This window comes from Schistocerca cancellata, chromosome 10 (assembly GCF_023864275.1).
Source record: "Schistocerca cancellata isolate TAMUIC-IGC-003103 chromosome 10, iqSchCanc2.1, whole genome shotgun sequence".
In the NCBI taxonomy this organism is placed as follows: domain Eukaryota; kingdom Metazoa; phylum Arthropoda; class Insecta; order Orthoptera; family Acrididae; genus Schistocerca; species Schistocerca cancellata.
Genome location: NC_064635.1, coordinates 90457896 through 90483772, shown reverse-complemented (window position 1 = coordinate 90483772; position 25877 = coordinate 90457896). Strand labels below are relative to the sequence as shown.

Sequence of the window (25877 nt, the reverse complement as noted above, 5' to 3'; positions counted from 1 at the left end):
ACATTGGATGTGTATCAATGTGCGAGTACCGCTTACAATATTCAAGAAAGCTAAATATGCCGGGTATGTCTACCAACACTTAAATTGCTGACCACAGACAAAAACTTCGAAATTGTCGGACATCTGGGTCAAATCGTAGTATTTTCCCGGGCACAGACATTCTGTAGACACGTTTTTACCCTGAACTCCAAAACAGTTACCAAAAACTACTTTAAGCAACACAAAGTTTTACCAGTCTGTCGGTAGAGGACCCCAACTCTACTTCTTTTGTTATGTGATATTCCATTCCCCCAAGCCCCTCCCCCCCCCCAATCTGCGCCATTAGCCCCCCCCCCCATTCCCTTGACCGACTTCTAGAATCGCTCCTGCTTGAGACATTAGTCGAGTGAATGCCGCTTCGTGTTCCGGCACTTCTGCGTGTTTGCGGGGGTCCTACACCATATTGGCAGGTGTACCAGTTTCTTTGGCTCTTCAGTGTACTTGGAAATCCTTCAAAATAAGTAAATTTTTTTTAGTCATTTTTCTAATGTTACGAAAACGTTGAATGAGTTTTTGATTGTGCACTTGCGCACGAACATTCCAATACAAACTAAAACTAAACAATGTTGTCGCACGGCAGGTTGGCACTCACGCGATGTGAATTTTGGCTGACACCTAAACCCCTTCTTGACAGACGCTGATTTCGGTACCAAACGTTGTGTGTCGATAATCAACCATAACACCGATTTAGTTCGTGCTGTGCGCTGTTGTCCGGTAGAGCATATGTAAATGGTAATTAAAAGTAATACCAAAACTACGGAGAAATGTCTGGTAGGTGAGTTGGTAGAGCGTCAGACAAGTGTACGCGTGAAATTGTTACATGGGAGAACATTTTTCAGACATGAAAAAGGACGTTCCGGAGTTGGTAGCAATGTTCTTCTGGCAGTCTACTTTCGCTTCGTTAGTTAAAAGCAGCAAACCTGTAGTGTACGTACGTAGATAACACCACACCTATCTTTACAAATGTACTCTGTAGGTTTTCTACTTTCAACTAACGAAGCGAAAGCAGACTGCCGAAAGAACATTGCTATAAACTCCGAAACGTCCTTTAATATGTCAGAAAAATGTTCTCCAAAATAACAATTTCACGCGCAAACTGTTTAAAAAGTCGCCATAATTGTGTTTCGAACTTTTTTTTAGCGCATATAGACTTTAATTTACACTTTCAATAATTATATACATATATATATTATCACTATGATAAAAAAAATTAGGAAAATTGATGATACTGCAGTACGCCAAAAGCTAGAAGCCTTTAATATAACTAAGTCAAATTTCCACTAGTAATAAACGACAACAGCAAACAATGTAAAAACTCCTTGCAAGACGACTAGACAACTGGAAAATTATATACCAACAAAGCTTCTTGATTGCAGTATCATCAATTTTCCTAATTTTTTTATCATAGTGATTATAGTTTAGGTATTATTTGAGATAATTATGTGACAGTGCATCAAAATAGTGATTAAAAAATTGAAACAATTTAAAAGGAAAGAAATATGAAAGAACATATGTATGAATAATTAACAGAAAACGTTACATTATGTAAGCTAATGAAAGATACATGTGAAACATGAGCTGGGAAGATTTTACGTTTTGGCACACAAACACATTTAATGGATGTCAGCATGTCAGTGACTTATATTATATTGTGACAAGTTAGTATTTTTTTGAAGGAGGGACGAGAAAGAGATAGAGAGATAGAAAGAGTATCACACTAGTGATAAGGACAAAAAATAATACAATTTATAACACTTTAAGAAAGGAATATGAAGGGCATATGTATGAAACATTAAGCGGAAAACGTTACATTATGTTAGGCAATAAGACATACTTGTGATAAGTGGGCTTAGGACATATTACATTTGGGCAAACGAAACACATTTAGTCGATGTCAATGTATCAATATATTGCAACACATTTATAATTTAATTTTTTGGTAAAGATTAGCGAGAGAAAGAGAGAGGTAGGGCACAATCAGATCTTTTATAGGGAAGTTTGTTTTACATACTCTGTTTGCTTTGTATTGTAACAGTTCTCGTTGTTGTATGTATGTTGAACAGAAATACACTGTTGAGAATTTTCAGATTGCTTTGAGATTGAGAAGTCTCTCACTTTACACTCGGGACACTTTGATCAGTTGGCACTGGTCTTGAAGTTATATCGGGAACATTAGTGCGGCGATCTTGTACCAACTCACGTACCACACATCTTTGCATTCACGCCTCACAGATAGGCTTTCCCTATACTCCGTAGTTCTGGCGTTACTTCTAATTATCGTTTACGCATCTTCTACTGGACGACAGCACACAGCTCGAACTAAATCGGTGTTTTGGTTGATGCTTTATCGACACATGTTAGCCCTGTATTTAGTCATATTTGTAATTTTTCCTTTAGGAATGGTCAGTTTCCTGAACGACTAAAGTTCTCAGTAGCAAAGCCACTTTACAAAAAGGGAGAAAGGGATAATGTAGAGAATTTTAGACCTATTTCTATGCCATCAGTGTTTGCTAAAGTTATTGAAAAAGCTGTGTATGTAAGGATAATTGATCATTTGATATCTATATCAATGAACATCTACATCTACATGGTTACTCTGCAATTCACACTGAAGTGCCTGGTAGAGGGTTCATTGAACCATTTTCATACCACGTCTCTACCATTCCACTCTCGAATGGTGCGTGGGAAAAAGGAACACCTAAATCTTTCCGTTCGAGCTCTGATTTCTCTTACTTTATTATGATGATCATTTCTCCCTATGTAGGCGGGTGTCAATAAAATATTTTCGCACTCGGAAGAGGAAGTTGGTGATTGAAATTTCGTAAATAGATTTCGACGGAAAGAAAACCGCCTTTGTTTCTGTGACTACCAGCCCAACTCGCGTATCATATCAGTGACACTCTCACCCCTATTGCGCGATAACACGAAACGAACTGCCCTTCTTTGCACTTTTTCGATGTCCTCCGTCAATCCCGCCTAGTAAAAAATCCCACACCGCGCACAGCAATATTCCAGCAGAGTATGGACAATTGTAATGTAGGCTGTCTCTTTAGTGGGTTTGTCGCATCTTCTAAGTGTTCTGCCAACAAAGCGCAGTCTTTTTTTTTCGCCTTTCCCGCCATATTGTCTACGTGGTCTTTCCGTTGCTCGTAATTGTAATTTCTAGGTATTTAGTCGAACTGACAGCCCTTAGATTTGTGCGGTTTATCGTATACCCAAAATTTATCGGATTTCTTTTAGTACCCATGCGGATGACCTCGCACTTTTCTTTGTTTAGTGCCAATTACCACTTTTCGCACCATACAGAAATTATCTCTAGATCATTTTGTAATTGAAATTGATCGTCTGATGATTTTACTAGACGGTAAATTACAGCATCATCTGCAAACAATCTAAGGGGGCTGCTCAGATTATCACCTAGATCATTTATGTAAATCAGGAACAGCAGAGGGCCTTTGGCACTACCTTGCGGAACGCCAGATACCACTTCTAGTCGATGATCTACCGTCTATCAGGCAGGTAGCGGATACGTCTAATCAATTATCGTTCGGTCTGTTTGCGAAAGCGGGACATCTTTGCTCGGCTGGGGACAGCATGACAGCCTGAAAGTGGACAGAATGGTCACGAAATGGATTACCTGCCGTTCGTTACAAAACACCGCACGGCGGAGCGCCGGCACATTTCAGTCACCCTGTACGTAGATTCTCAAAACCGACAGTTTTCAGAAAAGTGGACTGGCAAAGGTGGTCCTGCACCATATTCTATTCGATTCCCTGTGTTGACCCCTGAGGACTTCTTTGTGTGGGAAGAGACGCGCAACCTTGTTTACAAACCCTTGTCGAATCAAAAGAGGATCTGTTGCCTGGACAATGGCAACAGCAGCAGGAACAATTAAGAAGACTCGTGCAGTCTTACACCGTGTTAGACTGAACATGGCGCGGGGATATAACTTTTATTTACAAGTCAATGGAGGCATTTTTGAACGTCTACTGCATCTCAACTAATTCTGTTGTGTTAATGTTGTTGTCTCTTCCTAATACAAAATTGGAAATTGTCTTACGTTATGTGTACTACACGTAAGATACGACGTCCTCGTAAAATGGTGCCTCACAGAAAAACATCTTATAAAAAGTGTAAAATTCAGGCTGGAATGTAACAATATTATGAAAAGGATAGTTGCTACTCACCATAGCGGAGATGCTGAGTCGAAGATAGGCACAATCAAATGATTGTCACAAAGTGAAGTTTCGACCAACAAGGCCCTTGTCCAAACTAGACTGGCTTCAGCTGCCAGAGACTGTGGTCATGTGTGTGTGACTTCCGTGTGTGTGTGGGTATGTGTCTGTTGGCTGGGAGCTCATTTTGTGGCAGTCTTTTGGTTGTGCCTATCTGCGACTCAGCATCTCCGTTATATGGTGAGTAGCAACTATCATTTCGTAATATTGATATAGAAAGTGTCTTCAATGTCCTATGCAACCTCCCACAGTTTGTTGGTTTAATTAATTTTCAGCCAGAGAAAATTCTCTCCACTGGTTTAAGAAATATTTACAGAAAAATATGACATTAGAGAGAACTGTTTTTTTTTTGCCTGTTTCAATAATTTTTACCTTGTACTGCAGTATAATTGTCTCTGGAGGAAACACGGGACATGTACCCTCTTCTTACAATGTGCTGCCAATGTTACGCATCGGCGTCACGGCCGGTATTACACTATCATATTTCTTTGTCATAGTTGATATGTGAAATGCTTATGTCAAAGAAATTTGACAGTATAATAGGGAACACTGTCAAACCTCGCCTTTCATCAAAGAAAAATCAGATTTAGAGCCTCGCCGTAGATTGGAGAGTAACAGTTGTTTGTCTTCTGTTCACTGTGTACGAGGTGCATTCAAGTTCTAAGGCCTCCGATTTTTTTTCTCCAGACTGGAAAGAGATAGAAACATGCATTTTAAAATGAGGCCGCGTTCATTGTCAATACGTCCCAGAGATGACAGCACCGTACGGCAGATGGAATTTTACCGCCAGCGGCGAGAATGAGAACTGTTTTAAATACTGAAAATGGCGACGTTTTCCTTACTTGAACAGCGTGCAATCATTCGTTTTTTGAATTTGTATGGTGTGAAACCAATTGAAATTCATCGACAGTTGGAGACATGTGGTGATGGAGTTATCAATGTGTCGAAAGTGCGTTCGTGGGTGCGACAGTTTAATGAAGGCAGAACATCGTGTGACAACAAACCGAAACAACCTCCAGCTCGCACAAGTCAGTCTGACGACATGATCGAGAAAGTGGAGAGAATTGTTTTGGGGGATCGTCATGCCCGTGTGGCATGTTGCCAAGCAATGTTGACGCGCAACGACAGCACGAATGGGACTTTCTTTTCGTCGGTTGTGACAATGGATGAGACGTGGATGCCATTTTTCAATCCAGAAACAAAGCGCCAGTCAGCTCAATGGAAGCACACAGATTCACCACCACCAAAAAAATTTCGGGGAACCGCCAGTGCTGAAAAAATGATGGTGTCCGTCTTCTGGGACAGCGAGGGCGTAATCCGTACCCATTGCGTTCCAAAGGGCACTACGGTAACAAGTGCATCCTACGAAAATGTTTTGAAGAACAAATTCCTTCCTGCACTGCAACAAAAACGTCCGGGAAGGGCTGCGCGTGTGCTGTTTCACCAAGACAACGCACCCGCACATCGAGCTAACGTTACGCAACAGTTTCTTCGTGATAACAACTTTGAAGTGATTCCTCATGCTCCCTACTCACCTGACCTGGCTCCTAGTGACTTTTGGCTTTTTCCACCAATGAAAGACACTCTCCGTGGCCGCACATTCACCAGCCGTGCTGCTATTGCCTCAGCGATTTTCTAGTGGTGAAAACAGACTCCTAAAGAAGCCTTCGCCGCTGCCATGGAATCATGGCGTCAGCGTTGTGAAAAATGTGTACGTCTGCAGGGAGATTACGTCGAGAAGTAACGTCAGTTTCATCGATTTCGGGTGAGTAGTTAATTAGAAAAAAAATCGGAGGCCTTAGAACTTGAATGCACCTCGTAAGTAGGCTGTTTAGGTTTTTAGGTTGGTAACGCCACTCATTGTTGGAATATTCGCTTGTGTAGTGTTGGGCAGTTGGATGTGAACAGCGCGTAGCGTTGGGCAGTTGGAGGTGAGTTGCTAGCAGTGGTGGATGTGGGGAGAGAGATGCCAGAGTTTTGAGAGGTTATTATGAGCGGACGATCTGGACGTGTGTCCGTCAGAAAAAGGAAATTTGTTTAATTGGATGTCACAAAATTATGTACTTATTATGACTTTTGAACACTATTGAGGTAAATACATTGTTTGTTTTCTGTCAAAATCTTTCATTTGCTAACTATGCCTATCAGTAGTTAGAAACTTTCATTTAGCTGGCAGTATTGGCGCTCGCTGTATTGCAGTAGTTCAAGTCATGAAGATTTTTGTGAAGTAAGTAATTAATGAAAGGTATAAGTTATTAGTAGTCAGGGCCATTGTTTTGTAGGTATTATTGAAAGTTAGATTACGTTGCGCTAAAATATTGCGTCAGTTTAGTGATGGTCAGAATAATTAAAGATAAAACTGTCTGAGTACGTTGAGTTTTGCTCAGCTGTTTGAAAATCAAATAACGTAAGAGTTTTTCCAGCACTGTCATTCTTTACATTCAAAGGGGAAGTTTCATATGTCGACCCTTAGCCAGGATACCTCACTGGAATCTTCTGATATTTTGCTTGTAGTTTTTTTGAGTAATTAGTGTAGTTATAGCTTATTGCTAGCGAGTAATTGTAGAGAGAATCTCCTTTGTAGTTGTAGTTTTTCATTGTTATACAGTAAAAAAGTTGCGGCATGCCATGTAGATTAGCACCAAATACTTCGCAGGCATGCTTGCAATTAATTAGATATTATTTTCAGTGCTATGTTAATGAGTTTTCTTATTTTTGCTCTTCAAATTGTGCTTTTCTGTCTTATCGTGTGAAATACGTGATAATTCTGGCGTGTGAAAAACGTAACTCTAGGCTACAAAGTAAATTGAGAAATGATAGCGACGACGAGCGAAGCTTATCAGTACCACCGTCTAATGAATTAACAGACATTCAAAGTAGTAATTTGGTAATTGTGCATAGGGAAATGGACCAGGCGGTAAATAATGGTGTAGACAGTGAAACAGCTAGTGAACGGGGTAGTATTGTCGATCGATCGGTCGGGAAATGCTCGCCTCTGGAATCCGTAATGACAGGACAAAATCTTGCAAATACTGTAGATTCAGGTTTTGCATCATTACCTTTTTCTCAATTAAGTCAAGACACATTTTGTGCTTTTCAAAATGCAAATGTTGCCGGTGCAAATGCACTGCCGAAAAGCGCAGAGAAACATGTTTCAGACACCAGTGCACTGTTATTACAATTAATGCAACAAATGGGACAAAGGCTTCAAAAGCTAGACACAATGGAACAAAATCTTCAGAAGTTAGACACCACGCTCGAACAAACACGTGAAGGTTTAACTGCTGAGTTACTTAAAAGCGAATCGAAATGTCAAAAAGTCTGTAATGACGTGAAAACACAAATTTTTGAGCATTTTCAACCTATTTTTTCGCGTCATGAAAATGCATTGCAGAATCACGAAGCAGCTATAAAAGAACTGCAAACTATTGTTCATGAAAATCACACCTTGCGGGCTGAAATTGACTCAGTTGCATCTACCGATTCGGTTATGCAACTTGCAAAAACTCAGAAAACTTAGACACAATAGATGCTCTAAAACTTGGTTCAGAAAAACACATGAAGGAAATCAGTTCATTATCGGAGAAAGTAGCCGAACTTTCGGATCAGTTCACTAACTTATCTACACTAACTTATCTACATGATCTGAATGACACAAGACCGGTAGCCTTCACTGACACAGAAGAGTATGAACAAATTAAGAAATTTAAACAAAATCAGAATCAGATTAATACACAGTACAAAAGAGGTACAAGGTACAAGATCAGGTGACACAGGTAATACAAGAATTACATATTTCAGAGGAGACTCGCGCTCCAACACGGGGAAAGGGACTTAGAAATACGGAAAAGCCAGAAAATAATAAGACAGGGCATTTTGGAAATTATGTAAGAAACTGGCAAGGTGCACCGAATTTTGAGATGGAACCACCGACACGACGTAACAATGACCGATATGCGACTCGCCGACATGATGATTTTGACTATAAGCTGTTCATTACTACACGAAAATTCAAAACATTTAAGAATTCCGGCAACGACATTCATCCACAAGCATGACTTCGTCAATTCTCTCATTATTTTCCTCCCACCTAGTCATTAGAAAACAGATTGGAATTATGTGTGACTATTTAGAAAATGAACCTGCTGTAAGAATGCGTTCGATCATTCGCGATTGTCACAGTGAAGGAGAATTTTATCATGCTTTCCTCTCAGCATATTGGTCTCAAGCTTCTCAAGATCGCGTAAAACATAGCATCATAATGATGAAACATTTCGAACAATCTGAATTTTCCAGTCCAGTAATATACACTCCTGGAAATGGAAAAAAGAACACATTGACACCGGTGTGTCAGACCCACCATACTTGCTCCGGACACTGCGAGAGGGCTGTACAAGCAATGATCACACGCACGGCACAGCGGACACACCAGGAACCGCGGTGTTGGCCGTCGAATGGCGCTAGCTGCGCAGCATTTGTGCACCGCCGCCGTGTGTCAGCCAGTTTGCCGTGGCATACGGAGCTCCATCGCAGTCTTTAACAATGGTAGCATGCCGCGACAGCGTGGACGTGAACCGTATGTGCAGTTGACGGACTTTGAGCGAGGGCGTATAGTGGGCATGCGGGAGGCCGGGTGGACGTACCGCCGAATTGCTCAACACGTGGGGCGTGAGGTCTCCACAGTATATCGATGTTGTCGCCAGTGGTCGGCGGAAGGTGCACGTGCCCGTCGACCTGGGACCGGACCGCAGCGACGCACGGATGCACGCCAAGACTGTAGGATCCTACGCAGTGCCGTAGGGGACCGCACCGCCACTTCCCAGCAAATTAGGGACACTGTTGCTCCTGGGGTATCGGCGAGGACCATTCACAACCGTCTCCATGAAGCTGGGCTACGGTCCCGCACACCGTTAGGCCGTCTTCCGCTCACGCCCCAACATCGTGCAGCCCGCCTCCAGTGGTGTCGTGACAGGCGTGAATGGAGGGACGAATGGAGACGTGTCGTCTTCAGCGATGAGAGTCGCTTCTGCCTTGGTGCCAATGATGGTCGTATGCGTGTTTTGCGCCGTGCAGGTGAGCGCCACAATCAGGACTGCATACGACCGAGGCACACAGGGCCAACACCCGGCATCATGGTGTGGGGAGCGATCTCCTACACTGGCCGTACACCACTGGTGATCGTCGAGGGGACACTGAATAGTGCACGGTACATCCAAACCGTCATCGAACCCATCGTTCTACCATTCCTAGACCGGCAAGGGAACCTGCTGTTCCAACAGGACAATGCACGTCCGCATGTATCCCGTGCGACCCAACGTGCTCTAGAAGGTGTAAGTCAACTACCCTGGCCAGCAAGATCTCCGGATCTGTCCCCCATTGAGCATGTTTGGGACTGGATGAAGCGTCGTCTCACGCGGTCTGCACGTCCAGCACGAACGCTGGTCCAACTGAGGCGCCAGGTGGAAATGGCATGGCAAGCCGTTCCACAGGACTACATCCAGCATCTCTACGATCGTCTCCATGGGAGAATAGCAGCCTGCATTGCTGCGAAAGGTGGATATACAATGTACTAGTGCCGACATTGTGCATGCTCTGTTGCCTGTGTCTATGTGCCTGTGGTTCTGTCAGTGTGATCATGTGATGTATCTGACCCCAGGAATGTGTCAATAAAGTTTCCCCTTCCTGGGACAATGAATTCACGGTGTTCTTATTCCAATTTCCAGGAGTGTATTTTGAAGACATGTTGCACAAAAAAACAGTATTTGACAAATCTGCACAGCTCCTCAGAACTTATTCACATTTGTTTAATTAAGTTGCAGGAACATTTAAGACATATTATTTTGGAAGGACGTTGCAAAGACGACTTTGAAGCTTTTCAGGGACTCTTACAAGAACTGGAAATTGACACTGACAGTCACGGGATGTGAAAACAGGAAAACAATCATTACAGGTCACACCCGTCACAATTCCGTGATGACAGAAACAATAACCAGACACGACAAGGCTATTATTATAACGCAAATCGTGATCAAAACAGACACCATCCATATGACAACCATTGGCAGAGTAATAATAGTTACATGGGAAGATCACCTTTCTGTGGAAATGACTATGGTAGAGACAATCATAGATAATATGGGAACCAGAACTATTATTATCGAGGGAGACAGAATAACTTCAGCCCACCGTGCAGTTACGATTCAGGGAGAAATTCTCCACCACGTGACCTACAAGAAAATTATTACAGAAATTACCGACAGACGATATAATCTTAACAATAGACCAGAATTTAACCAAAATTAGCGTGATTCAAACAAGGCATGGCCCTCTCGACAAGTTGAAATTGTAGAAGTTAGATCTCCAAATCCCAGTAATGACATGCGACAACAAAGAAGTAACAGACAATGACTCGCACCGCAGGTGGCCACGTGCGCCGACTGGGCTTGAGAAAAATAACATAAGCTAACCTTTGATAAAAATTCCAGTATTCTTTACCGACGTATACTGCATGATAATTGCATTCAAGTTGAAACTAGGAAGAGTAAAGGATGACACCACATTTCACATGTAAAACCATTTATTGAGAGATAATTTGCTTTCTGAATTAGTTGTTGCTGTAAGATTTCTACTTCACGTTACTAGTACACTAAGAAACTGTTAATATGCAACAAAGTTTTGAAGTTAACTATCCAGGCAAGAACCTAGGGAACTTATTTAGACAGTAATTACGAATGCATAGTTCTAGTGAAGAGACAACACAGTGTTCTAGTGTGTACATTCGTGCTTGTTAGTTGCACGATTACGTAGTGACTATAAGGCTTACGTACTTAGAACATGTACTGCTAATGAGACTTTAAGGCAACACTTTGGTTTACTTGAAAACACGTTTTTTATTTAAAGTACTTTCTGAGAGATTACAGATGACTTAGTATTTGGTTTGTTTGACAGTTACACGATTACATCATGTCGCTACTAATGAGTGACACAATTTACATTATTGCTTTTGCGCTGTATCTGTTTTATATCTGCAGTTTTTCCTCATTTTTATGAAAAATAAAACGTTTTAGTAGTAACTTTTATGGTATAGCTACAGTGAGACAGCCTTTTCCGTAACACAACAATACGTTACAGTACAGTATTTTCTTGATCATGGCAATGAGCGTAATAACTATGATATCTATACACATAGCATTTCACTTTTGTTTATGACGAGGTAATTACCATATTTCTCTAACACAGAATTACCAAGCTATCTGATCATTTAAGAGAGACAAACTTTTTTTTCTATGTCAGTGACACATATTTACGTAATTACACAGTTAAATTAATTCAAACCTAAGAAACTGTATTTTTTTCTAAATTTTGCGAACTGTTCATATTATTTGGAACCATTGTGATACTGTGTGAGCTTTGAATGATGTATTTGGTTTGGCGTCATGATGTTTGAGGTAGATGGCACTACTGAAACGAGCAGAGATTTTTTTTTTTTTTTTTTTTTTTTTTAGGTTCTGAAATTATTGAAAGAAGCTGCGACAATTTTGACATGTGATTGCTGTGGTATGATGATATTATTACGACGTCGATGTGTATTCTGATGTTGAGATATGTTTATGATCAATAAGATGATGCTCTATGAGGAATGTGTTTATGTGTTTGTATGTATATGAATAATGAGTAGGGATGAGGGACTCTGGTTTGTGAAAAGGATGTTGGGAAACAAGAATCGTAATTTAAGAGTTATGATATGAGTGTACATGTGTGAATGTGAGTATCGCAATGTGGGGGGAAATTTTTGGAGACTGTTATATATGAGATTTCCTTTTACACACTTCTAACGTAAATTTTCAACCTGTGAAATTTTTTGTATGAAACATCCCCTTTCAATGTAAAGAATGACAGTGCTGGAAAAACTCTTACGTTATTTGATTTTCAAACAGCTGAGCAAAACTCGTGTACTCAGAGAGTTTTCTCTTTAATTATTCTGACCATCACTAAACTGACGCAATATTTTAGCGTAACGTAATCTGACTTTCAATAATCCCTATAAAAGAATGGCTCTGACAAACAATAACTTATACCTTTCATGAATCATTTACTCGCAAAAATCTTCGTGACTCGAACTACTGCAATACAGCGAGCACCAATAGTGCCAGCTAAATAAAAGTTTCTAACTACTGAAGGCACTAACTACTGATAAGCATAGTTAGCAAATGAAAGATTTTGATAGAGAACAAACAATGTATTTACCTTATATATATATATAAAAACTCTGGCATCTCTCTTCCCACATCCACGACTGCTGGCGGCTCAGCTCCAACTGCCCAACCCTATGCACTGTTCACATCCAACTGCCACGTAGTGCTCTGTATGAAAATCGCTGACTGCGCTGTGTGCAGTCTGTGGTTAGTGAATGCTTTTACTATCTCGGCGGAATACCAATGGCTTCATCCAACTATGTTTCCTCTTTTTCCGACGCTTTTCTTCCAAATGCATCCTTGGGGCGCTAGAGTTGCCTCGTCGTTGGTTTTGGACAGCGTCATTTTCCCATGTTTGGTATAGTTTAACCACGGTGACGCGCGAACTGTTTACAGACTCACCTGTTTGAGGAATACTTCTATCCTTGGCGCAAAAGTCTATGATAGTGCCCTTTTGGAGATCAGAGAAGTCGCTCCGTTTCTGGGTTATGGCAACAACTACACTGTTTTCCGCATCCCCCCGACACGATTTATGTATCATCCACTGCTAGTGCTGCCACCTGCCTTTGTGAGTAGTGACGTCAAACACATTATGTGATCACATTAATGTGACTGGATTGCGTATCCTTTCATAAATTCAGTTCATAGTTACATCCAGTTTTACTGACATGCTGTGAAATTTTTCAAATGAAGAATGAGGGTTGTGGCTAATATTTTTTCACAAGTTCTCCCGAAAATATTAGCCGCTAAGATTATATGGATCATTTCTTCTGACAATGCACACGAACGATGATTACTGAAAATATACAACATTACTAATACTATTTATGTACATATATATTTACTCATTTTTGGATAGTTTTTATACTCCAGCTAAATATTTCCTTTAAATTCTTTAAGAACGACTTTATGGAGGTGACATAGTTCCACACACCAGTGTAAAGAACTGCTGGGATCAGATCGCAGAAGAGCGCGCAAAAGATTCTGAATCTGGAGGCCACTGGGATGCAGATAGTATACCTCCGTAGCTAACCTGTAAGTGGTTAGCACGACTGCACTGCCATGCGGAGGATCTGGTTTCGATTTCTGGTACTGCTACGGATTTTGTTCTTTGTGGGAGAACTGGAACGTCAGGCAAACTGAGAAGCTACTTCAGGAAGTAGTAGCGGTTCCAAGGTCAATAAACCCGACAACAACTGGGAGAGTGGTGTGCTGACCACATGGCCCTCCATACCGCATCCAGTGGCTCCATTGGGAGAGGACAGGCCTAATTGGCCAATCTATGGCCAGAACGCAGAACTTTACTACTTTATGTACTTACTATTTTCACAATACAGTAACTGATGGTAGTCTAGGTAAGACAAATGTTCAACTTCAACATCAGTATGAGGTTTGACACGAACAGACTCTTATATTCATTGCGCGATAGGAGCAAACAGCCTTCGAATGTCACCTTGAGGAATTACTCGCCGTAGCTGAAACTCATACTGTGTCAGTTCATGAAGATTGCTTACTGCAGGATGGTATGGAGGTACACTAATGTTCAGAAAAAAAGACCACCTTCAACGACTAGAGATAGAACATTCATATGCGCACTACATGTACATTAGTATGTTCTGTAGAAATGATTACCATTTGAACCACGTCGGCCCGCGGGTTCAAGGACACTACCGATATCTCGGCGCAACACCACCTACCGATAAAATTTGTCTGCGGCTCTCGTCGCTATAAACAGAAAGAAATGGATCAGTGTGATTTGAGCAGATGTGCACCATGCCTCGGAGACGTATGCGAGAACCGTACTGTCAAGTCAGTGAGTTTGAAAGAGGGCGCGTTATTGGTATGAGAAAATGCGATACTGCTCGTATGGGACGAAGTGTTTCGACAGTGCAACGGCTGTGTGCATAATGGTTCACGGAAGGCCGTACAACTCCTCGAGATGGGTCAGATCGCACCACCCAGACCACCTTCCACCTCCAGCCCCCAAGAAGATCGATACCTCGTCTAAATGGCATTGCAGGACAGGTCCAGCTCGGCCCTGGCGTAAAGATGGCTCAGTTTGACACATCGTACACTAGCAGAGGTGACAGTCAGTCGCCGTTTATTATGGCAAGGGTTACGTGCGCTTCGTCCACTTCTCCGCATACCTTTGACGAATGTGCAGAAACATGCTAAACGGCAATGGTGTATGGAACGACGTCGCTGGGAAGAGGAATGGCTTCAGATGATGTTTTCGGACGAATCCAGGTCCTGGTTGTTTGAAAATGATGACCACATTTTGGTTCGCCTCACAGGGAGAACAGCATCACAGTGATTGCATCCGCACAAGACATACGGGGTCAACTCATGGCCTTATAGTGTGAAGTGCTACTGGGTACCACCACAAATCACAGTTGGTATTGTACAGGACACTATCAGTGTGCCCTATGTGAGCGACACCCTGCGACCTGTAGCCGTACTCTTTCTGCACAACATCCCAGACGCCATTTTTCAGCAAGGCAATGCAATACCATATGTTGATGCATGAACACGTGTCTTCTTGGTGTCACAGGATTCCACCCTTTTGTTCTGCCTGTCAGATCATCGGACTTGTTGCCAATGGAAAACGTGGGGGATATGGTGAAGGAATGCATATAACGATATGATCTAATGCCAACCACCACAGATGAACTTTGGAACCAGGTGAACGCGGCATGGATGGCTATACCATACAATGCCATTCACGCTTTGTATGCGTCGATGCTATCATGCATGGGTCAAGTCCATGGCAGACCCTGTGCCTACTAGGCAACAAGATACATGCTGAACCGAGGTGACTGAAATGCTAATCATTTCCGCAGAACACAGTAATGTACTGTTCTGTGAATATGAACGTCCTATTTCTAGTCATTCGGAGGTGTTCTGGTTTTTTATGAACATGAGTGTGTAAATCATCATAGACATGCTTAAAAGGTGACAGATCAGGGGACCAGGCAGTACAGTCAAGTATCCCTACATTCCTCAAGACGTTTGTGGTGTCATCTGCAGAGTAAGGTCTTGTGTTATCCTGTTGAAATCTGCCATTTGGTACCCTCCTCATGAAGGATAGGACAACAGGGTATACCATTCTTACCTCACATTAGCGATCATTCAGAATGCCTTTATCCATTACCAAATCATGTTGTCATATCGAATAGCTCCCAACACCTCGCTTTTACGAGTTGATGCTCTACTTGTGTAGACCAGTTTGTTCATTTCTTACAAATGTTCAGTCCGAGTTTCCTCTCTGTACAACTATCACGTGATTAATGAGAGCGCCAACAGTGCTTTTTTGTTCTGTGTTACGAAATTGGAAGGCCGGAATTTAAAGCAACGTTGCGCCATGGAGTTTTGTGTTAAACTTTGAAAATCCACGAGTGTCACCTTTGAAAAGTTGAAATATGCCTATGAGAAACATTCGTTATCAAGAGAACAATTTTTCGCTGGCACAAAACATATCTGAAAGACCTCGCTCAGGGAGACGTCCATCTTCAAAAAAGACGAAAACGTCGAATGTGTGCATACTCTTGTGAGGCTGTTCCTCCAGGATAAACTGTCAACCAAGTGTTCTACAACGGTGTCCTTGAAAGGCTCAGGAAAAGGGTGAATCGGGTGAGACCATACATTGCAGACAAGTGGATGCTGCATCACGACAACCCCTCATGTCACACAGCCACTTCCGTCAAGAGATTTTTGACCTCAAAAGGCATTCCTGTTGTTCCACAGACCCCTATTCACCTGGTCCTAGTCCTTATGACTGACTTTTATTTTCCATAAACTTAAAAATGTGTTAGAAGGACGTCGTTTTGGGACTTTGGAGAACATCCTAAGGAATATGACCGACACGTTAAAGGCCCTACCAGTTGAAGCCTTTTAGGTATCAAGACCGGGAACAACGGCTCCACCGGTGTTCAGTTGCTGAAGAGAACTACTGTGGAGGAGACAATATTGTTGTCTGAAAAAATAAAAACTTTGGCAGATAAAAAAATCAGTTTCATTATTTTTCTCACGCTCCTCGTAAGTGTCTCGATAACAATTGCTCCCTGTGACTTAGCACGAGTCCGTAGCTCGTGGTTTCGCGGTCGTGTTCTCGCTTCCCGAGCACGGGTTCGATTCCCGGCGGATTCAGGGATTTTCACCTGCCTCGTGATGACTGGGTGTTTGTGTTGTCCTCATCATTTCATCATCATTCATGAAAGTGGCTAGATTGAACTGAGCAAAGGTTCGGAATTTGTACGGGCACTGGCAACCGCGCAGTTGAGCGCCCCACAAACCAAACATCAGCATCATCATCATCACTTAGCACGAGGCATCTCCAGATATGCTGGTGTGGCGACCTCACCGCCACAAACGGAAGCGAAACTCATCGCTGAACACCGTGGGGTGGCACTCGGCATGCCAGTTGATTCTGGCTGTACATCATGCAGGTCTCTGTTTTATGTGGTATGGTGTCAGCAGGAATCGAGTTGCACTATCACTTACATATATGTGAACATGAACAGAATTTAACTTCTTCTGTGGTTATAGAAGTACCGCACATAGTGCAATGTACCGTAGTGCTCTGTGCAGGCAGCCAAGATGTGTTAAATATTCACCACAAACTTTGAAGTCTGCAGGCCCTAAGCACGAGGTCACGAGCGCACAAACCATTCCATCCCACAGAACTGTCATAAAACAGCAAACAGAAGTTAATTACTTGAAATGAAAGTCGACAAGTAAAGTCTGACCAGACCTACTATATTTTTACCTTCATCATTTGCAGATTATATCAGCACTTCTTGAGATCGTGCAAAAGCTTTCTACGCATAGGTCAGTATAACTGCAATCTACGTATCCTTTTGTCATAAGCTAACTGTAAAATTCTATATCCATATCTCCTCTTTCTCGGTGCCAGAAAACTGACAACACAGTTGAATATTAGCCGCCTCACACATGCAACAGACGATTCTTCCTTTGTTGGATCAGGAGATAAACATACACTCTTACCAACGCCAAACGCCACTGAATGCCACTCAACATAGCAGCTGACTCTGGTTCTACACCATGCAAGTGTGTCTCAAATGGTACGGTCTCAGTAATAATCGACCAGTATCTGCACGATGAATATTCCTTCGAGCAGGGACATATTACTAATGGTGCTCCGCAGCGTTCAGTATTGGCGCTGCTTCTGTTCTTGTTGCATGTAAATCATCTTCCATCTTGTAGTAACAAAGCAGAAATAGTGCTCTTTTCTGATAATTCAAGCACCATAATCAACAAGAATAGAGAAATAAGTAGAAGCCAAATTCGGGGGGGAAGATCGGTTCAGGTTCTAGAGATGGAACAAGTGATGTAATACTAACACTACAACTTATCCTAGAAGAAGGTAGGTTGAAGAAAAGCAAACATACGTTTATAGGATATGTATATTTATAAAAATCTCTGGCATTGTTGACTCAAGTAAAGTCTTTGCAATATTGAAGCTAGCAGGGGTAAAATACAGGGAGTGTACTGAAACTTCCTGGCAGATTAAAACTGTGTGCCCGACCGAGACTCGAACTCGGGACCTTTGCCTTTCGCGGGCAAGTGCTCTACCATCTGAGCTACCGAAGCACGACTCACGCCCGGTACTCACAACTTTACTTCTGCCAGTATCTCGTCTCCTACCTTCCAAACTATCGCAGGAGAGCTTCTGTAAAGTTTGGAAGGTAGGAGACGAGATACTGGCAGAAGTAAAACTGTGAGTACCGGGCGTGCGTCGTGCTTCGGTAGCTCAGATGGTAGAGCAGTTGCCCGCGAAAGGCAAAGATCCCGAGTTCGAGTCTCGGTCGGGCACACAGTTTTAATCTGCCAGGAAGTTTCATATCAGCGCACACTCCGCTGCAGAGTGAAAATCTCATTCAGGGAGTGTACTGTTACTTACAACTTTATAAAAACAAGACTGGATTTATAAGAGTCGTAGGACATGAAAGGGTAGAAGTCGTTTAGTTAGGAGTGAGACAGGGTTTAGCCTACCCCTGATGTTACTAGATCTGTACACTAAACAAGGAGTAAAGAAAATTAAAGACAAGTTAAAATGCGGATTAAAATTCAGGGAGAAGAAATGAAAACTTTGAGATTTGCCAATTGTTATGTAATTCTATCAGAGATAACAGAGCACTTGGAAGAGCAGCTGAACGGAATGGATAGTGTCTTGAAAAGAGATCTTAAGATGCACATCAGCAATACTAAAACAAAGGTAATGGAATGCAGTCGAATTAAAGCTGGCTAAGCTGAGGAAATTTAATTAAGAAATGATATGCTAAAAGTTGTCGATGAATTTTGCCATGTAAGCAGTTAAGTAACTGACGATGACCAAAGGAGAGCGGATATAAAATGGATAGTGGCAATAGCAAGAAAAGCATTTCTAAAAAATCGGAATTTATTAAATGCTAATATAAATTTGAATGCTAGGAAGTATTTTCTGGACATATTTATCTGGAGTATAATCTTGTATGGAAGTGAAACGTGGATTATAGAAATTTTTTATATGCGGCTCCATTGATGAACGCTGAAGATCTACACTGGTGTCCAAAATTAAAGCAACAAACCGTTATTTCCCCGTCCTGTGTCTAATTCAAGACATAATCATATAGACTGTCAACCAGATGTCCGTACGATCTTGTTCTGCACGGAAGATGGCATTCTGCTTAATGGACAATCATGCCAACGATGGCATAAGGGTATCTGTGAAACGAGGTAGTGTTTGCCGCATAGTCCCACATCCACAATCGCTGTGTACACAGTCACAAACGGTGCAGTATGACGCAGAGAAGATGCCTACCAAATTCTCTGTGGCGGAGAGCTATAGAGATAACGGAAGCAGGACAGCCGCAAAGTGATACGGCCAGATAGCTTAGTGTGAATCGTTCTGTTGTTTCTCGGATGTGGCGACAGTTTATACGGACTAAAACTGTATCCCGAAGACCATGACATGGCCGACCACGTATGACATCAGAAGAGAGGACCATCATTTGGCTGTAAGAATACAACAGTACCGCCTTAGTACTCCTTGGCAACCGGCATGTGAGTTCGCAGCATCGACTGGACGTGTTGTATAGAGGCAAACGATATACAGAAGGCTTCGGAAAGTGGCCTCTATTGTCGGAGACCTGCTGTATGTCTACCTTTGACGCGTCTTCACAGAAGAGAATGTCTAGAGTGGAGCGGTCGAACAGTGGACAAATGTTGTTTCCGCAGACGAGTGCCGTTTAGTTTGGAGAGTGATTCTCGATGGATTCGCAACTGGAGGGAACGCGGAACACGATTTCGGGACCCAAACACTGTGGAAAAACACCGATTCAAGGAGGATCCCTGACGGTGTACATAGGGATCGTGTTTATCACTCGAACCTCTATTCATGACATTGTATGGGTTAATTGGCAAGGTTTAACTGCTGTCAGATATCGTGATGAGATCTTGGGACCTCATTTGCGGTTGTTGCGAGGTGCTGTGGGCCCAAGCTTCGTATTGATAGACGATAATACTCTACCTAACAGAGCACAGGTAGTTGATGTTTTCTTAGAAGATACTGAACGCATGGCGTGGCCTGCTCGCTCTCCCAATTTGAATCCCGTAGAGCATGTCTGGGCTGCACTAGGGAGATGGCTTGCATCCCGTCAGCATCCACCAAGCACTCTCCAAGACCTGCGAGCAGCTCTGCAGGAAGAATGTGCGCTATTGCCTCGACACGAGACTGATAATTATTCACAGCATGCTCCGTCGTTGTCAGGCCCATATTGCTACCAAAGGGGATCACACTCCATAGCAAGCACATTAATCAGCTGTCGGAATGTGCGTGCAAATCCGTTAAGTTGGAAGAAACGATTAAGATTTTTGTCTATGGTTACACATGTTTAAGTTGTTTACATTCTGAATTCTTTGCAGTGTTTCTACTTTAATATCACTCGCTTTAATTTAGGATGCGAGCGTAGTAACAGATGAGGAGGTACTGAAGCGAACGTGGGAAAAAGAAATTTGTGGCATAACATGACTAGAAGAACGGATTGGATGATAGCTCATATCCTGAGGCATCAAGGTCTGTCAGTTTGGTACTAGAAGGTAGTGTGTGTGTATGTGTATGTGTGTGTGTGTGGGGGGGGGGGGGAGGGAGGGGGAGTGTATGTCCTTTTCAATCTATCCCAGGTATGTTCGATAGGGTTCATGTCTGAAGGAAGTCATTCACAAGATGTGCACGATGGGGGTGCGAATTGTCGTCCATGAAGCCGAATGTCTCTCCAATATGCTGTCGATGTGGTTGCACTGTCGGTCGGAGGATGGCATTCACGTATCGTACAGCCGTTATGGCGCCTTCCATGACCACGAGCGGCATACGTCGGCCCCACATAATGCCACCCCAAAACAGCAGGGAACCTCCGCCTTGCTGCACTCGTTGGAAAGTGTGTCTAAGGCGTTTAGCCTGACCGGGTTGCCTCCAAACACGTCTCCGACGACTGAATGGTTCAAGGCATATGCGACACTCATCGGTGAAGAGCACATGATGCCAATCCTGAGCGGTCCATTCGGCATGTTGTTGGGCCCATCTGTACCGCGCTGCATGGTGTCGTGGTTGCAAAGATGGACCTCGTCATGGACGTCGGGAGTGAAGCTGCACATCATGCAGCCTATTGCGAGTCGTAACATGACGTCCTGTGGCTGCACGAAAAGCATTATTCGACATGGTGGTGCTGCTGTCAGGGTTCCCCCGAGCCATAATCCGTAGGTAGTGGTCATCCACTGCGGTAGTAGCCTTTGTGTCATCGACAGTTCCTGTCTCCCTGTATCTCCTCTATGTCCAAACAACATTACTTTCGTTCAGTCCGAGACGCACGGACATTTCCCTGGTTGAGAGCCCATCCTAGCACAAAATAACAATGCGGACGCGATCGAACCGCGGTATTGACCGTCTAGGCATGATTGAACTACAGACAACGCGAGCCGTGTACCTCCTTCCTGATGAAATGACTGGAACTGATCGGCTCTCGGACCCCCTCCGACTAATAGGCGCTGCTCATGCATGGTTGTTTACATCTTCGGGCAGGTTTAGTGACACCTCTGAACAGTCAAAGTGACTGTGTCTGTGATACAATATCCACAGTCAACATCTATCTTCAGGAGTTTTGGGAACTGGGGGTGATGCAAAACTTTTTTTGATGTGATTAGTTTGCATACTTCCAATTCATTAACACCATGTGGACTACTTTTATCAGACACATACACACAGAATGTATTCATAGCAGAGAAAACTGCTGTAAGGATGGTGTCTGGGATAGAGAACATAGCATAGTAGCAACAGCGTCCCTATAAGTTTAATCTCTTACGGAGTTTACTGTGAAGGATGATTGAAAATTTGGAAATAATAGTAGACCCCAATATTCACTACCTAACTTAACTCTGGAGCAGAAAGAAGCAAAATATCCAACCATAAAAATATGTAAGCACCTCCCAATCTGAATTAAAAGTGCTGGCAGACAACGAAGACAATTTTAAAAATAAACGAATTATATCGTTCTATAACTTCTTCTGCTTGATAGATGAATTTCTTAATGTAATGCGAGTGTTTGGGAGTGGGGTGGTAGGTTTATTATGTTTATGGAGTATTCCGTCGCTACTTGCAGGACCATACAAATATTAAAAACTGAAATACAAGGTATTAATGTCCCATGATAACATTTATTTATAGTTCATTGTGACGTGGCTTTTGGCTTTTTAGGCCAACCTCAGATAACGAGACTAGACAGATAGTTCACAGAACACCAGCGACAGTTTTTAGATACAAAAAGATAGTTTTTGCAAAGATATGTGACCTTTTACAACTACAGAGGGTGTAAAAGGTATAAATGTTGATATTTCTATTGGCGACTGAGGACGGAGTACTGAACAACGTTAAATCAGTATTTACCTCGTTTGCAGACAAATAATTGTGGCTATTAGCAGTAGTACACATTTAGGTTGGTTGATACATCCAAGTACGAGTGGCAAGAGCAAGTCAATGATTATTTTCCCCTGGCCAGCAAGTGAGGTGTTAAAGTGTGGATGTGTGCTTGCAAGACAGGTAGTCTATACCGACGGGTATAGTCCACTTTGTGCGCAGTTACGACCAAGCAGAAAACATTAGGTAGTAAATTATGTGACGTGTTTGTGGAATGACTGTTCGTCACAGAAAAAAAAACCAACATACTGATGTGTGTACATATTAAGGTAACACATATAAACATATCTGCACTTTTACCTGTTACGCCCTGTATATCTATGCTTGAGTTTTTCATTGTGTGAGGATGGTGTAAAAAACCAACAGCTGGTTCACAACAAAGTATAAAACAAATATTATTGCGAACATCAGTACTCAGTATTTCAGTTTTTAAATTACACTTATTAAACTGAGTAGCAGATTAGAATTAAAGTAAGAATCAAGTTATTTAAAGGGCCAGCATGTACGTCTTTTCTCATAGAAAATGTATATTACCTGTAAAACCAATTATTTGTTCCACACCATAGAAAGTTGTGGCATGTTTAACAAGGCATGCAAGTAACTAACTAACTAACCAGCCAGCCAACTCACAAAGGTTCTAACTTGCCACTAGCCTAGTAACTGACCAACTAACTAACCTACTAACTAATGGCCTAACTAACCTATTAACTGGCTAAATACTTATCAACTAGCCAATCTACTAACTAACTAACCTACTAACTAATCTACTAGTTAGCTTATTAACTAACCTACCACCTGACTTCTCAAATAATGACTCACAGTGTGCTGTATTTGTGTTCCTACAGCATGCTGATAGTGCGTCTGATGCTGTTGCCACTGTGCATGCTTCCGGCTGCCGTCGTGGGGGATGGGTGTGGGCCCAATGTGGTGCCACTCTCCGTATATGAGGGCAAACCCTGCCAGCTGCGCCTCACCAGGAGTGAGTAGACCTACCATCTGCCATAGTAGTATTAGGAAAAAAGGACTCATCTGCTATTGTTCATGGCGAGACCCGGATGATTTGTCTAGTAACCTAACAGAATGCATTTCATTGGGCACATTTGGTCATAGTACTTGGCTTGTGTAAAAGTGGCATCTTAAGTATACCTTAAGGGAAAGAGTAGAAAAATGGAGTTATTGGCAGCATTAGATTGACAACCATTAGTAGTTTCTATTGAAAGGCTTACATTATCGAGCCGTTTCAATTGATATGTTGAAAAGAACTACTTATTAGGTCAATGAATCATTTGTAGTACAAATAGTAGTGGGCGTCTACAGTCACAGCACAGATTATGACAGCCGATATGATGACAAAAATGAGGTTCAATAATGTGGTAAAGTGGTTTGCATTATTAGTTTAAGTTATAATTACAGGAAAAAATAATGCATTGTGATGGAAATATAATTACAGAAGCATTATTACAAGCACACACACGCAGACGCACACATATACAGAGGTTAGGTGTGTGTGTTTGTGTGTGTGCGCGTGTGTGTGAATATGTTTATATACACACTTGGTGGGTATAATTAAAGTGAAGGTACTTACAGAGGTTCAGTGTGTGAGTTGTAATTATCTTATGGCAGCCTCTCTTACTGTACAACATTTTGTTGATATCTCCGGTGGTCATATTGTAGAAATTGTGAAGTGGCAGTTAATAATAAAGTCAAAATTACAGCTTGTTTGACTTTTCTGCCCACATTTGGCTCCTAATTCATTACATAAGGAAACATTTCTATACATCTTCCTTGCATTCACAATGCCAGATTTTCACCTGGTGGCTAAAACTGGAACTAATTTCCTTCCAATGTAAATTGGTTCCGCATTAGTGCATTAGAATATTAAAGTTTCACTGCCATACGATAATTACAACAGCACACACTGTTGGATACTGACGCACCCTGATATATATATATGGTGGGAAGAAATTGTGTCACGAAATTTTAACCCTGGATAGCTGATGCCAGTAGGAAACAAAATTACCAATGTTGTGTAGGTCAACAACGCGCCATTTTGAAACTATGGAAACTTGGCGCCACGAGCGCCGATTGGCCGTGGGATTGCCCTGTTGCCCTTCGTTGGTTGTCGGGCACCGCTAACGAGAGGGCATGCTGAAAAATAATGCAACATAAATTTTTATGCGAAAACTGTTAAAGCTTTTTAAATAAAACTTTATTAACATTTTACATCTCTATTCTTTATGTCTGTATATTTATTTCTCAAGACAGTCGCCATGGTGATGAACACATTTCTCCGAACGAGAGCACTTTATTAATACGGTCACTGTAAAATGTTTCTCTTTATCGATGGAGCCACATGACACCTCTGTTTGCTCCGTTTAATCACTATCAAAGTGAAGTCCACGAAAGTATTCTTTAAGTTTTGGAAACAGATGAAAATCCGGTGGGGCCATGTCGGGACTGTAAGGAGGATGATCGATGACAATGAATCCAAGGCGTCGGATTGTTGCAGATGGCGGAGCGTCCATGTTTAGTGTTGCACTGCCGTGCTGAAGGAGAGGGTGCTCCATGTGTGGACGAGGTCTCCGAAATCGAAACTCGATTACAGCACACTGTTTCTAAAGCGCTGTAGTTGCGTTACACACCACCATGTTACTTGCTGTAATTCTAGCGATAGGGTGCTGCAAATATACAGGGTGTTACAAAAAGGTACGGCCAAACTTTCAGGAGATATTCCTCACACACAAATAAAGAAAAGGTGTTATGTGGACATGTGTCCGGAAACGCTTAATTTCCAAGTTAGAGCTCATTTTAGTTTCGTCAGTATGTACTGTACTTCCTCGATTCACCGCCAGTTGGACCAATTGAAGGAAGGTAATGTTGACTTCGGTGCTTGTGTTGACATGCGACTCATTGCTCTACAGTACTAGCATCAAGCACATCAGTACGTAGCATCAACAGGTTAGTGTTCATCACGAACGTGGTTTTGCAGTCAGTGCAATGTTTACAGATGCGGAGTTGGCAGATGCCCATTTGATGTATGGATTTGCACGGGGCAATAGCCGTGGCGCGGTACGTTTGTATCGAGACAGATTTCCAGAACGAAGGTGTCCCGACAGGAAGACGTTCGAAGCAGTTGATCGGCGTCTTAGGGAGCACGGAACATTCCAGCCTATGACTCGCGACTGGGGAGACCTAGAACGACGAGGACACCTGCAATGGACGAGGCAATTCTTCGTGCAGTTGACGATAACCCTAATGTCAGCGTCAGAGAAGTTGCTGCTGTACAAGGTAACGTTGACCACGTCACTGTATGGAGAGTGCTACGGGAGAACCAGTTGTTTCCGTACCATGTACAGCGTGTGCAGGCACTATCAGCAGCTATTGGCCTCCACGGGTACACTTCTGCGAATGGTTCATCCGACAATGTGTCAATCCTCATTT

General features: G+C 42.4%; 1 protein-coding gene across 1 annotated transcript in view; it reads left to right on the top strand.

Annotated features, from left to right (window-relative positions):
• Positions 1-25877, top strand: part of LOC126106770 (peroxidase-like) — a 195578-nt gene that overhangs the window by 14110 nt on the left and 155591 nt on the right. The window contains exon 2 of the mRNA XM_049913148.1: positions 23282-23415. Coding sequence (XP_049769105.1) covers positions 23283-23415 — 133 coding nt within the window. The 5' untranslated portion in view covers position 23282. The remainder of the gene's footprint in view (positions 1-23281; positions 23416-25877) is intronic.